This window comes from Corylus avellana, chromosome 6 (genome assembly GCF_965113065.1).
Source record: "Corylus avellana chromosome 6, dhCorAvel1.hap1.2, whole genome shotgun sequence".
NCBI classification, from domain to species: Eukaryota; Viridiplantae; Streptophyta; class Magnoliopsida; order Fagales; family Betulaceae; genus Corylus; species Corylus avellana.
The window spans coordinates 8,618,949-8,633,228 of record NC_142495.1 but is presented as its reverse complement, the minus strand read 5'-3'; the positions used below and the strand labels follow the sequence as shown (position 1 = coordinate 8,633,228).

Below are 14,280 nucleotides of genomic sequence, written 5' to 3'. Positions count from 1 at the left end.
GATGCATCACGCTTGAAATTTACTCTTTATTAATAAGACTAATAAATTTAGCATTAATAAATAAAATTTTCCGTACCTGTGGGCCTAAGAGAAATTTTATTTTTAATGTTAAATTTGCTATCTTATTCTAATTAAGTCATAAAAATAAAAACGTCCCTATAGGGATTGGCAAATTAAATTTATGAATTAATTACAACACGATGTTAATTTTCTTTATGAATTTCATATATAATCTTGATGCAATTATTATTATAAAATCGGGATGTTGTGGCTCTCCCAAAATTATTATGATAATCACGACTTCATTAACATCCAATAACTGTATAGATGCCAAAACTAAAGTTCCCAAGAATAAAAGACAAAATCAGCATGTCAGTGGGTAAACAATATTTTTTCAAAGTACAACTGGACAGTGTCTCAGGTAAGTGAGGGGGTGCACAATGGCACACTTAAGTCCCAAGACTTGTCCTGCCAGAGCTTTCCGATTGCAATTTGAATAGACCATAACCAACATGTCAGTGGCCTAGTTAATTATTCTCAGGTCCAAGCATCAAGCAATTTATATTTAAACAATTAAAAGAATAAATATATCCTTAAGTTCATGTATTAAAGAAATAATAATTTAATACTGAACAATTTAAATCATAAGATAAATAAAAATGCAACATTTAAACATAATAAATTGCATAGCCTAATGGTTTTGAAAGTAACCTTAAGCCCTTTATACCTTTAAGAACCCAATCCCATGAGCCCAAATCATCTTCCTTCCTTTTTTTTTTTTTTTTTTTTTTTAAAATCCGTCTTTCTTTATCGGGTTGGGCCACTTTATTGGGTTACGGGTCAGCTCACTTAATTACCTAGGGCTTTTTTTTTTTTTTGGACTAGGCCAATGGCCAGCATACTGACCCGGTTTCCTTATGGGTTAAAAGACCCTACCCGAAAACCTTAAGTCCCAACCCAGAAAAATCCCAAGCCCTAGCCACCACCCTTCCTCTTCCCAATATGCCCCCGCCGCAGCCCTTTCCTCATGTGCCGGCATCGGCGCCACTTGGACAATTTTCTTAACACTAGATGGGAACTTGACTCTGGTGGTGTCGTTATCAGGGTTGTGGCTGATAACAATAGTGTAATCCCCAGAGCACCTGGCAAAGACCCGGTTTCCTTATGGGTTAAAAAACCCTACTCGAAAACCTTAAGTCCCAACCGAGAAAAATCCCAAGCCTTAGCCGCCGCCCTTCCTCTTCTCCATATGCCCCCGTCGCCGCCCTTTCCTCATGCCTTGGCACCGGCTCCGCTTGGACAATTTTCTTAACACCAGATGGGAGCTTGACTCTGGTGGTGTTGTTATCAGGGTTGTGGCTGAAAACAATAGTGTAATCCCCAGAGCACCTGGCAAAGACCCCACGGTCCCCAACATGGTGCTCAACGAGAAAGGGGCTTCTCAGTTCTCCCTCTAAGCCCCACAGGATCCCAATCTCCAAAAACCACCTTTAATGCCCCCATGTCAGGTTACAAGCTCGCACCACCGAGCTTGGCAGCCGGTGCTTTGGCAGCAGATGACCGGCAGCACTTTGGTTTTGTTACCCACAACTGCATTGAGCCACGATGGTCCTCATCGGGCCGCCAGCGCTCACCTTATGCGGCCAACGCCGCTGCTGTGGGGAGCCGGCGAGCTTTGGTTCCGGTGGGCGGTGGGCAGCCTTCTCCTCGGTTCCCAAGTTGTTTTGTTACAAGATTCACAGAAACATGATGGAGGGCAATTTGGTCAAAAAAGAAACAAATCAGCAAGTGGTCATGGTTTTCATTCAATTTCGACAGACACAAAACAAAAAAATGTATATCCGTGGGTTTCAGGCTTTATGCTCCTCACCATATATTTTGTTTCAATAATCAATAAACAAAATAAAAATACTGTTGAAACAAAATTAAAATTTTATAGCAGGCTTATCTCAAAATTCAACTGAGCAAATATGGCCTAAAGGAGGCTCTGATACCACTTGTAAGAATTCAATATATAATTAAATGCTAATTGACAATAAAATTAGCAGCGGAATGAATAATTATATAAATACCTCTAGCCATTCTTTGCTCAAGCCAATTAAAGAACAACTTCATAGAAACTAAATCTGGAAAAACTAAAAATACTGAAAAGTTCTTTTGACCTATACCTACCAGTGAGTGCTAATTAATGGAATACACATACCTTATTTATAGGTAGGTCAGGAACCCTCAATTAGAGCTGCTGCCTTAATTATTCCTCCCATCAAGGAATAAAAATCAAATAAATAATTAATACAGCTAATTGATTCCACAAAATAAAATCAGTAATAAAATCAAATACTTGTTCTACAAGAATTAAATCAGCAATTTAATTCAGAATATTTGATTGAAATCAAATACTTGTTTCACAAGAATTAAATCAGCAATTTAATTCAGAATATTTGATTTCACACAATAAGCTTTAATTGGAATAAATTACTGAACACCGTAATTATATATATATATTTTATAATTACAATAATATATATGACATATAGGACATACTTTAAATGAAATTTCTTACACTTAAGGTATGCCAAAATAACAGTTTACTCATTGAAATCAATTTCCGTTAAGGAACTTAACAAAATTTGTTGCTATGACACGTCATACCCAATAAAAACACAACACTTTTTATTATTAATTTATGACTTACAAAAATGACAATTATGATTTTTCACATCATTTTACGATGCCAGCTAAGATTACATATCAACTCTCACTCCACATCATACTGCTACAGTAAATTAACTTAATCTCTTATTCCTCCTAAATTTTGCCCCATGCATAATCATCCCTCATCTTCATCTTCCTTAGCCACTTCACAAAATGTGACTGTTAAATTCTCACAAAATACTCCTTAATAATGGCAAGAAATATGAAAATGAGGAAGGGTCACGCACAGAGTACAATTTTGGAGATAGAAGAGTATTAGGTTAATTTACTATAACAGTATAACGTGACAAAGTAACGGATTCCATTAAGTTACTTAACATAAATTGATTTTAAGGAGTAAACTGCTATTTTGGCCTACCCTGAGGACCTATAAATTATTTTTTATACCATATTGAGTGATTAGTAATTTAGGTCAGTTACAAAGATCTATAAATTATTTGTTATACTACAGGGAGTGATTTGTAATTTAGGTCAACCATAAGAACTAATTTTGCATTTATCCCTAGAAACAATTAGAAAAAAAAAACAAAAAAAACAAGAGATGCGATATTACATTGGAAATGATTTAAATTTTCATTTAAGAAATAAGGACCTTGTTATGTGGATGATTTTTGCAAACAAAAACACATAAAAGGGATAAAATTTAGGTTATGATGGAACCTACACCTTTTAAATTTTGAAGAAACCTAAAAGTCCTTTTTCAAGTACAATGTTTGGGATTAATTTTGCTTAATTTATTAATGAGCTTGATGTCTTTAAATAGACAATTACAATGCATAATGAAAATATATAAAAGACTATTGCGGTTTCAATAAGTGTGATTTTAAAAATTGCGTTTTTGAAATTACTACTTCTTAATATCGCAATGGTGTTTGGTAAAACATGTTAAAAAATATATATATTTTTGTCAAATATATATTTTTTTCTATTTTAAATTAAGTGTTTTTTAAATTGTAATACTAAACGCCTTAAGTTTTGCGATATCTTTTAAAAACGAAGATTATTCTTGCGAAATCGCAATTTCAAACGCACCTAAGTAGAATAAACTACTCTAATGATAATACTTATCTCTAATATCTAAATTTTAATCCATAAACCCTAAAAACCCTAAATACCTCTATCATTAGATTTAGACCCCTAACAGACCTGATCTCATGCTTGGAACTTAATTAAGTATTCAATGAGTCTGAAAGCTTTATTAACCACCACCCCCCCCCCCCCCCCCCCCCTAAAAAAAAAAAAAAAACACACACACACTCGATGTCATGGCATTTCAACATCTGCTTTGTTTAACTAAAAAAAAAAAAAAAAAATGCTTTGTTTTTTCGTGAATGACACTTCGTCTCCGTTAAAAAATAGTAATGATATAAAGATGATTATAATCATCTTAGAGTCATCTCAAATGTAATATGACATTTAAAATCATCAACAGATCAAAATTCAACAATAATCATCTCAAATTCAATGGTAATTTTAAATGTCACTAAGAACTCTAGTCCTCCTTGTATCATTATTCTTAAAAAAAAAAAAAAAATACGTGTCGTTTTGTATTTACAAATATTTTGAATTCAATTAATGTCTCTCTCTTTTTAATTATTGTTTTTATATAATTAATGTCTATCTCGATCATATTCTCTGTCAGTCTGTCGGGTGTATGTTGTCGTTGGTATCTATATATGTCACATTTTTGCATTTATCATGCTCATATAATTTGGCCAAGTATTTACTTGTCGTATTTTGAGTAGGAAAACTATATAAAAGCGGAAGCCGCCTACAACGCGTGACCGAATACTATTCATTCAATTTTCCAAAAAAAATAAAATAAATAATAATACTATTCATTGATGATTGAGGAGTATAAGACATGAAAGATGAGACAACACCGATTTCCATATATCACATGTTCGTGTTTTCCATCAAAATCAATCAACGCCAATACTTGTAAAAAGAAATTATAAATTGTATGATTCGAGGAAAAATTCCATCTTTCCGTCTGCATGGTCACTTTGTTCGAATGCTAATAAAAATTGACTGGTTTGGTATAAAAATGATTTGTTTTTTGAATTTTTTGTAAGTGAAAAGTAATATATATATATATATATATATATATATATATATATAAATTTTTGAAGCTATTATGATCACCACAAACTTAAATTATCTGAGCTGTACCATTATTTCTTCTTTCTTATTCAACAACAAAATTCTGAGGACTCTGATTTATTCCGACGACAGACACTCTCGGAAGAAGCTAACTGGGGTTCTTTTTCCGGTGAACTGTCTTTGATATTGATACCTGAGCTCCTACATATTGGACTGGTGCAGCCGAGTTAACCATTGTTGATTCATAATGGCTCCCTTGGTCTTGGGGACCTCACTTGGTACGTGAAATCTCTTTCTTTCTTTCTTTATGTTGTGTGTGTGCCTTTTTTAAAAATTACCATTAATCTAGCATGATCTGTAGTGAAATGGGTTTTAAGATTTTCTTCTTTCTAAGGTTTAATCATTTTTTTTTTGGTAATCATGAACGATGTTTCATGTTTAATGTTTTGGTGTTACAATGTAGCGTGGACAGTACTGGTTGTTTCACAATCAATGATCTTTTTGTTTTATTTGCAGTGGTTTCTTGTCCTGCTTTCTTGCAATAATATGCAGTTGATTTGTTCTTTTGTCCTTTTTGTTGAGAAAATCTATTGTACTATACTAGACAATTCAGGAGCCTTTATCATGACTATTATATTTCTTACAGTTTCTCTTTCGATGCATATGCAGGGGGGTTCTCATGGGTTTGTAAAGGAGAGATTGATTTGAGTTCTTACTGCATTCAAAGAACAATCATAGATGGTGTAAATCTGTTCTTCCTCTGTGCTTTCTACCTATTTTTGCTCATAGGTTTTATAGGAGAGTATTATACTCGAAGAAGCACTAGAAGAGATTGGGTCTCCATAGTAGTTTCAATCTGTTGTGCTCTTCTTAGCATTGCTTATATTAGCTTCGGTTTATGGAATCTAATCGCCAAAAATGATGATTTCAATCATATGAGCTGGTTGGTCTACCTTGTTAGGGGACTGGTTTGGATCTCTTTCACAGTCTCATTGCTTGTTCAATGGTCTAAATGGATCAAAGCTCTGAACTTTGTTTGGTGGGTGTTGTCCTTTACATTGGTTTCAGCTCTGAATATCCAAGTTCTACTACGAACGCATAGCATTGAAATTTTGGACGTGGTGCCTTGGCCTATCAACTTTTTACTTTTCATTTGTGCTTTTAGGAATCTCAGTCACTTCGCTTCTCAAGATAATCTAGATGACAATCTATCTGAACCTCTATTAGCCAAAACGACTGGAAAAGACCAAAGAGGATTAGGCCAAGCCAGTTTTCCTAGCAAATTGTCATTTTCTTGGATTAATCCTTTACTTATCTTGGGATACTCAAAGCCATTAGCTCTTGAAGATATCCCCTCTCTAGTTTCCGAAGATGAAGCCAACTTTGCCTACCAAAAATTTTCTCATGCATGGGATTCTCTTTCAAGGGAGATGGGCTTGAACAAGAGACGAAACTTGGTTATTTGGGCTATTGCAAAAGTCTACTTCAAGGAGAATATATTCATAGCCATTTGTGCATTTCTTAGAACAATTGCTGTAGTTGTTGCTCCTCTATTACTCTACGCTTTCGTAAATTATTCGAATGGCAATGAGAAAAATCTGGATGAAGGTCTCTCTATTGTGGGGTGTCTGATTGTTGTCAAGGTGGTCGAGTCTTTGTCTCAGCGGCACTGGTTCTTCGATTCAAGGAGGTCAGGAATGAGGATGAGATCAGCCTTAATGGTGGCAGTCTACCAAAAACAGTTAAAGCTTTCAAGTTTGGGAAGGAGAAGGCACTCAACTGGGGAGATAGTGAATTATATTGCAGTTGATGCCTATCGAATGGGTGAATTTCCATGGTGGTTCCATTCGACATGGAGCTTCACATTGCAGCTTTTCCTAGCCATTGGTGTTCTTTTCGGGGTTGTAGGTTTTGGTGCTCTTCCTGGTTTAGTTCCTCTTCTCATTTGTGGAGTCCTTAATGTGCCTTTTGCACAAATGCTGCAGAAGTGTCAGTCTCAGTTGATGATTGCCCAAGATGTGCGGCTGAGATCCACTTCTGAGGTCCTAAACAATATGAAGATCATAAAGTTGCAATCATGGGAAGAGAAATTCAAGAGTTTGATCGAATCCCTCCGCGACAACGAATTCAAATGGTTGGCTGAATCACAGTATAAAAAGACTTTTGGCACCCTATTGTATTGGATGTCTCCAACCATTGTCTCTTCAGTAGTCTTCATGGGATGTGCCATTTTTCACAGTGCCCCACTAAATGCTAGCACTATCTTCACAGTTCTTGCAACATTGAGGAGCATGGGGGAGCCTGTCAGAATGATACCCGAGGCTCTTTCTTCTTTGATCCAAGTGAAAGTATCCTTGGATCGTCTCAATGCTTTTCTGCTTGATGATGAGCTAAAAAATGATGAAATGAGGAGAATTCCCTTTCAGAAGTCGGATAAGAGTGTAAATATACAAGCAGGCAACTTCAGTTGGGATCCGGAAACAATAATTCCAACTCTAAAAGAAGTGAACTTAGAAATAAGATGGGGGCAGAAAGTTGCTATTTGTGGGCCAGTTGGGGCTGGGAAATCCTCATTACTTTATGCTGTACTAGGGGAGATACCCAAAATTTCAGGAACGGTGAGTGAAAAATCAAGAAAAATGTTATGGTACCAAATCTTTTACCAAAAATGGGTACCAAACTGATGTGGAGCTGATTCATTGGTAGCTCCACATCAATTTGGTACTCATCATGTCTTGGTGAAAGATTTGGTACCCTTCTCAAAAATCAAACCATAGTTTATTATTTTTTGCTCCTGAATTTGTGTCACTAATTTTGGTCCTTGATGGTCACAAACAGGTTAATGTATTTGGATCCATCGCCTATGTTTCTCAAACTGCTTGGATCCAAAGTGGGACAATTCGTGATAACATACTATATGGAAAGCCTATGGACAAGACCAGATATGAGAAGGCCATAAGAGTGTGTGCTTTAGACAAGGACATCAATACTTTCAACAATGGTGATCTCACAGAAATAGGCCAAAGAGGGCTTAACATGAGTGGAGGACAGAAACAGAGGATTCAACTAGCTCGAGCTGTATATAGTGATGCTGATATCTATCTCCTCGATGACCCATTTAGTGCAGTAGATGCGCATACAGCTGCATTTTTATTTAATGTGAGAGAAACAAGCTTTTAAGTTTCTTCACACGCATGAATCTAGGATTTGGTAACAATTCTCATCTTCAATACATTATATTTAATAAAATCAAAATATATAATTGCAGGATTGCGTCATGGCTGCCCTTGGAAAGAAAACTATCATTTTAGTGACTCATCAAGTGGAGTTTCTCTCAGAAGTTGATAAAATTCTGGTATAAGTATTTACCAAACATGTTGTTATGATAAATTAGCTTACTTCAAAGTTTTTCCTGTAAATAATGAGTCTTCTTTCTTAACTTTCCAGGTTATGAGGGATGGAAAAATTACTCAGTCAGGAAGCTATGAGGAGCTCTTGACAGCTGGGACAGCATTTGAACAACTTGTGAATGCCCATAGAGATGCAATGACAGTATTGAATCCTTCAGGGGATACAAGTCAAAGAGAATTTGGAAAGTTAGATACGGTTCAGCCAGAGGGGTCTAAGGAAAACAGCGAGGGGGGGATTGCTGCAAAGGGTCCACCAGGAGCACAATTAACAGAAGAAGAAGAAAGGGAGATTGGTGATGTTGGATGGAAGCCATTCTGGGATTACATCTTTGTCTCAAAGGGATTGCTTATGCTTTGTTTAGGCATTATAACTCAGGCTGGTTTTGTTGCTCTTCAGGCTGCTGCAACTTATTGGCTAGCTCTAGCCATTGAAATTCCTAAAATCACTAGTGCCGTTTTGATTGGAGTTTACACTGCAATTTCAACACTTAGTGCTGTCTTTGTATATGCAAGGTCTTTCTTTGCAGCCCAACTTGGATTAAAAGCCTCTAGTGCTTTCTTCTCTGCTTTCACCAATGCTATCTTCAAAGCTCCCATGCTTTTCTTTGACTCAACCCCTGTTGGGCGGATTTTGACTCGAGTAAGATTACTCTCGGAAGTACATTTTATCATTAGAGATGCTACTCATTTTTCACATTCATGTTATTAATTCTCTCTTGCAGGCTTCATCAGACTTGAGTATTTTGGATTTCGACATACCTTTCTCCATTATCTTTGTAGTGGCTGCCTGTGTTGAACTTCTGGCTACAGTAGGAATTATGGCTTCCGTCACATGGCAAGTTCTCATTGTAGCCATTTTTGCTTTCATAGCTACAAGATACGTTCAGGTAGTTCCCCAAGTATTCATATTCTTGATTTCTTAAATCTCTTTCTCTTTCTCTTCAGTAATGGAATTACAAAGTTGCCATTTTGATTTTGCTAAAAGGGGTATTATCAAGCCTCTGCAAGGGAACTAATAAGGATCAATGGAACTACAAAAGCACCAGTTATGAATTATGCATCGGAGACATCACTTGGAGTGGTCACAATAAGAGCTTTTAACATGGTGGACAGGTTTTTCCAGAACTATCTAAGGTTAATTGACACAGATGCAGGACTTTTCTTCTATTCAAATGCAGCCATGGAGTGGTTAATTTTAAGAATAGAAGTACTTCAGAATTTGACCCTCTTCACTGCAGCATTTCTTCTTGTTTTACTTCCCAAGGGTTCTATAGCTCCAGGTAACATCATTAGAACTGCCCTTTTTTCGCAGCAAGGAATTTTCGGACTTCTAAGATTTTAATCATAATTCCTTTATTCTTGGATGGTCTACAGGGCTTGTGGGGCTTTCTCTTTCTTATGCACTGTCAATAACAGGCAGCCAAATTTTTATGACACGATGGTATTGCTACTTGTCAAACTACATTGTCTCAGTTGAACGAATCAAACAATTCATGCACATACCACCGGAGCCTCCAGCAATTGTGCAGGGCAACAGGCCACCATCTTCATGGCCTTCAAAGGGTAGGATAGAGTTGCAGGCTTTGAAGGTAAAGGAAGTTAATTGAATTCATATCCGTGTTTAACTTTATCTATTCAATTTTCTTACTGTCCTTTATACTGCTATTCCTAATCATTAACTTATGAATTTGACTACAATTATTCTTTCGGTTGGTTGGTTTCAGATAAAATATCGTCCAAATGCTCCACTAGTTCTCAAGGGAATCACTTGCACATTCAAAGAAGGGACTAAAGTAGGAGTTGTGGGAAGAACAGGAAGCGGGAAAACTACACTAATAAGTGCTTTGTTTCGTTTAGTAGAGCCTGCAAGTGGGAAAATTATTGTAGATGGGCTAGACATATGTTCCATTGGCTTGAAGGATTTAAGGATGAAACTCAGCATCATCCCTCAAGAGCCAACTCTTTTCAGGGGTAGTGTCCGGACAAACTTGGATCCTCTAGGTCTTTTCCCTGACAATGAAATATGGAAGGTGAACTTAATGATTCTCAGCTTGAAGAAATTCTTGTGGATCATTTTTGTCATGCTAACACTTTCATCTATAGGCCCTTGAGAAGTGTCAGCTTAAGGCAACAATCAGCAGCCTACCTAATCTGCTAGACTCTTCTGGTTAGTATATGATTCTCTATAAGAATTAAACTTGTCCATTTCTGTAATATGTGTTAAAGAAGTTTGGATAACATTGTTCATTGACTATTTTCAACAGTGAGTGATGAAGGTGAAAATTGGAGTGCGGGGCAGCGGCAACTCTTTTGCCTTGGCAGAGTCCTTCTCAAAAGGAGTAAAATTCTAGTGCTTGATGAAGCTACTGCTTCCATAGATTCTGCAACAGATGCCATTCTACAAAGAATTATCAGGCAGGAATTCTCAGAATGCACTGTGATAACAGTAGCCCATAGAGTTCCCACTGTTATTGATAGTGACATGGTCATGGTCCTCTCTTATGGTATGCTTTTCCTTTCCCTCTCTGATCTCTATAGAATTATACTTCAATCTCTTTTCTTTTGGCTATATATATATATATATATATATATATATATAGATATAGGAGAAAATACACTTTATCCCCTTGAACTATTTACCCATTTGCACTTTAACTCCAATGTTTAAAAAGTGACACTTTACCCCCCTAAAGTATTTTGAATTGATATTTTACTTCCTGAGTTGACACTTTACCCCCCCCCCAAAACTTAGTTACTTCGGCGGTAAAGTGTCAACTCAAAATACTTTAAGGGATAAAGTGCATTTCATGGGGTCAAGTGTCAATGTTAGATACTTTAAGGGGTATAAGTAACTTTTTAAATATTGTGGTTGAAAGTGCAAAAGGGGGATAGTTTAGGGGAGTAAAGTGTATTTTCTCCATATATATATATAAAGAAGCAGAAAAAGGGAAAAAAATAACTCAAGATTTAACGTGGTTTGGTTTAACAAGTCTACCTCAACAGACAAACCAGAAAGAAACTCACTGTCAAAAGAAGATGAAAGAGTGTGTGTGTTCTAATCTGGGTTAGTTTGGTTTTGTAGGGGAGCTATTAGAATATGAGGAGCCTTCAAAGCTTATGGAGACCAACTCCTCCTTCTCTAAGCTTGTAGCTGAATACTGGTCAAGCTGCAGGAGTAACTCCTACCGGGATTTCAGCAAACATCAATGATTAATTGATACACACCTTTTCAAGGATAAATAAAGCATGCACTTTGTCATGAAAATCAATGATACGAGTACCTGAAAATGGCCCTATTAGGTAACAAATATCATCCTAATAAAATAGGAGTATCTGTCTTAAAAGCATTTGACTATTTAATTACCATGCAGAATCAGACTATTTGCATTTTCTAATTGATTTGGTTAGTATCGTTTACAAATGTGGGTGGATGAAATGTGTTTCTCCTTCGTTAATTTACTCTTCTAAGTAATTTTTTTTTTTTTTTTTTTGGAAAAAAACATTTTACTCTTAGGAAATTATACCGTTTCTTTGATTTTGCCTCTAATGTCAATGTTGAAGTATATTGTCATTTTTTGAACATTGAAAGCAAAAATAAAAAGGTTGTGAAACTTTGGAGGGATAAAATGTATTTCTTCATAGTTTTTTGGTCCATTAAAGGCCTATTGAGCCTACAAACTGTAAATATAATAGTTACTTTAGCACCACTAATCTATATTGCTTTTTTTTTTTTTTTTTTTTTTTTTTTTGGGTTTAAAAGAAAAAAATATCATGGACATAAATTTTGGGATGATAGTAGCAAAATTTATAGGGGTGCAAAGGCGGTTACGGTTAGCGGTTAGCGGCAATAACCGCTAACCGTAACCGCCTTAGCGGTTAGTAGATTTCACTAACCACAACCGCTAGGTTAACCGCCGGTTAGCGGTTAGCGAAATAGAAAACCGCCCACCAACCGCTTTTTTAAAATTTGGCTTTTTTTTTTTTTTTTTGGCTTTTTGAGCTTTCTTTAGGGCTTTTTGGGCTTTTTTTTATCCTCATTTTTTTTTCTTGTATTTTTAATATCTTCTAAATCCTAAATTCCTAAAGTATCTAATAATGCTTTAATTAAATTGTAGACTTGTAGTTATAAGTAATATATTGTTTAATTCAATTGAATAAATTGTGATTATCATTGTACATGAATCATATGATTAACTTATAGACTTATGACTTATGAGTTATGTTATACTATATATGTATTATTTATTATTATATAATCATATGATTTAATGATCAAGTCATCATGTGATATAATCATATCAATTATAGTGATAATATATAAATTACTAAAATTATAATGATAATACATTAATACTTAAATTGTGTTTATAAGTAACACATTGGTCATTGTTTAATCCAATGTCAATGACTTAATTTGATATTATACAAATCATATCATCACTGTACATTAATAATATGATTCACTTGAAGTCTTGAATAAAGTATTTGAATTATCATTGAATCATATGATTAAGTATTGATATTATACATTTATATTATTCATATACATATGTAGACTTATATAGACTTATAACATATATAGACTTATAAGTTTATAACATACATTGGAAATAAGTCTCTAGATATTTAATTGTTGTATTAGTATGAATTGATATACTTATGAGTTATGTCATATTATATATGTATAATTTGTTATTATATAATCAAATGATTTAATGATCAATCTCATGTGATATAATCATATAAATTATAGTGATAATATATTAATACTCAAATTGTGATTTAATTATTTTTTTAAAAAAATTGTGATTTAATGATCAAGTATGATATAATCATATAAATTATAGTGATAATATATTAATACTCAGATTGTGATTTAATTATTTTTTAAAAAAATTGTGATTTAATGATCAAGTGATTATGTTATATGTATAAATATTTTTATAATTATAATTATAAAAATATATTATATAAAAAGGCGGTTAGCGGTTAGTGGTTACGGTTAGTAAACCCAATAACCGCTAACCGTTAACCGCTAGGCAGTTATAGCGATTAGCGGTTAATGCGGTTAGGTGGTTAGACGAGTTTGATGCCTTGGACTCATTTTATTTTTGGGAAACTTACGTATTTGGCTCTTTTGTAATCATAATCTTAAAGTTAAAAAATTTGTGATGTTATTTACCAATTTTTTTGTTAAAATACCCCAAATGCCCCCTTTGTGAGATTTTTTTTGAAATTTTTTTTATTATTTTTTTTTTCGTGCACCCAAAAAAAAAAAAAAATGATGAAATTTAAAATGGGCTAAAATATGAGATCCAACATTACAAACTTTTAAACTTCGAGATTATGATTATAAAAATGCCGATACTTGCCGGGGGAGGGACGGGAGTAAGTGAAGTTTTCATTTTTTTTTTCTTTCTTTTTATTTATCAAGCGCTGCAATAATGGGGTGTACAATTCATCCATATTAAAGAAAAGGGATCTAAAAAGAAAAAAAATGGGATAAAGTCACTAGGAATTCATTTTCGAGTGGCTGAACTAAAATGTAATAACTTTCTTTTTTTTTTGTTAATATATGATGAGCAAAATTCAAAATAGAACAAAAGAAAGAACTAAGCACAGGAAAAAGAAGTAGAGTGGAAACAGGGTTTTGTATTCGTTCAAACACTCAAACTCAAGTACAAGAAAAAGATGAACGGAAAGGCAGCCAATGCGTAAAGTCAAATGATCTTTAGAAATAACCAGCAGTGGTGGATGTTCAATGGTATTAAGGAAATTTCTAAAGTAGTTGATCATGTATTATGGTGAGAGTTCGACTCCCCAAATGGAAATCCTTAATCCTATTAATATTAATCGCCTTGAATTCTAAGGATGCCATGATAAAACTAGGTCAGATTATGGCTCAATTAGATTTGAAAGAGCGCATGTAATTTTCACCGTCTAGGTCTAGGCCCCTCATGCATGGCTTTCAGCAAGTAGGTAAGTATAATAGCTATAATTGATCTTCCTCGCAGGCCTTTTTAAATAGAAAAGAAAAAAGACCTTTAGAAAT

At 34.6% G+C, this 14,280-nt stretch overlaps 1 protein-coding gene across 1 annotated transcript; it reads left to right on the top strand.

Annotated features, from left to right (window-relative positions):
- Nucleotides 1-4,885: 4,885 nt before the first annotated feature.
- Nucleotides 4,886-11,643, top strand: LOC132187277 (ABC transporter C family member 8). Its single transcript, XM_059601541.2, has 12 exons — nucleotides 4,886-5,096; nucleotides 5,488-7,436; nucleotides 7,657-7,977; nucleotides 8,087-8,173; nucleotides 8,266-8,868; nucleotides 8,951-9,115; nucleotides 9,214-9,508; nucleotides 9,603-9,817; nucleotides 9,953-10,258; nucleotides 10,332-10,395; nucleotides 10,493-10,732; nucleotides 11,311-11,643. Exons 1-12 carry the CDS (start codon nucleotides 5,066-5,068, stop codon nucleotides 11,436-11,438), a joined length of 4,404 nt encoding a protein of 1,467 aa, XP_059457524.1. The 5' UTR covers nucleotides 4,886-5,065; the 3' UTR covers nucleotides 11,439-11,643.
- The last annotated feature ends 2,637 nt before the right edge of the window (nucleotides 11,644-14,280 follow it).

Excerpts from the sequence above, each read along its gene's own strand:
- LOC132187277 (XM_059601541.2), top strand. The coding sequence starts at position 5,066 with ATGGCTCCCTTGGTCTTGGGGACCTCACTTG. Across the intron at positions 9,509-9,602 it reads CAAGGGTTCTATAGCTCCAG|GGCTTGTGGGGCTTTCTCTT; the intron begins GTAACATCATTA and ends GATGGTCTACAG. Across the intron at positions 10,396-10,492 it reads TAATCTGCTAGACTCTTCTG|TGAGTGATGAAGGTGAAAAT; the intron begins GTTAGTATATGA and ends TATTTTCAACAG.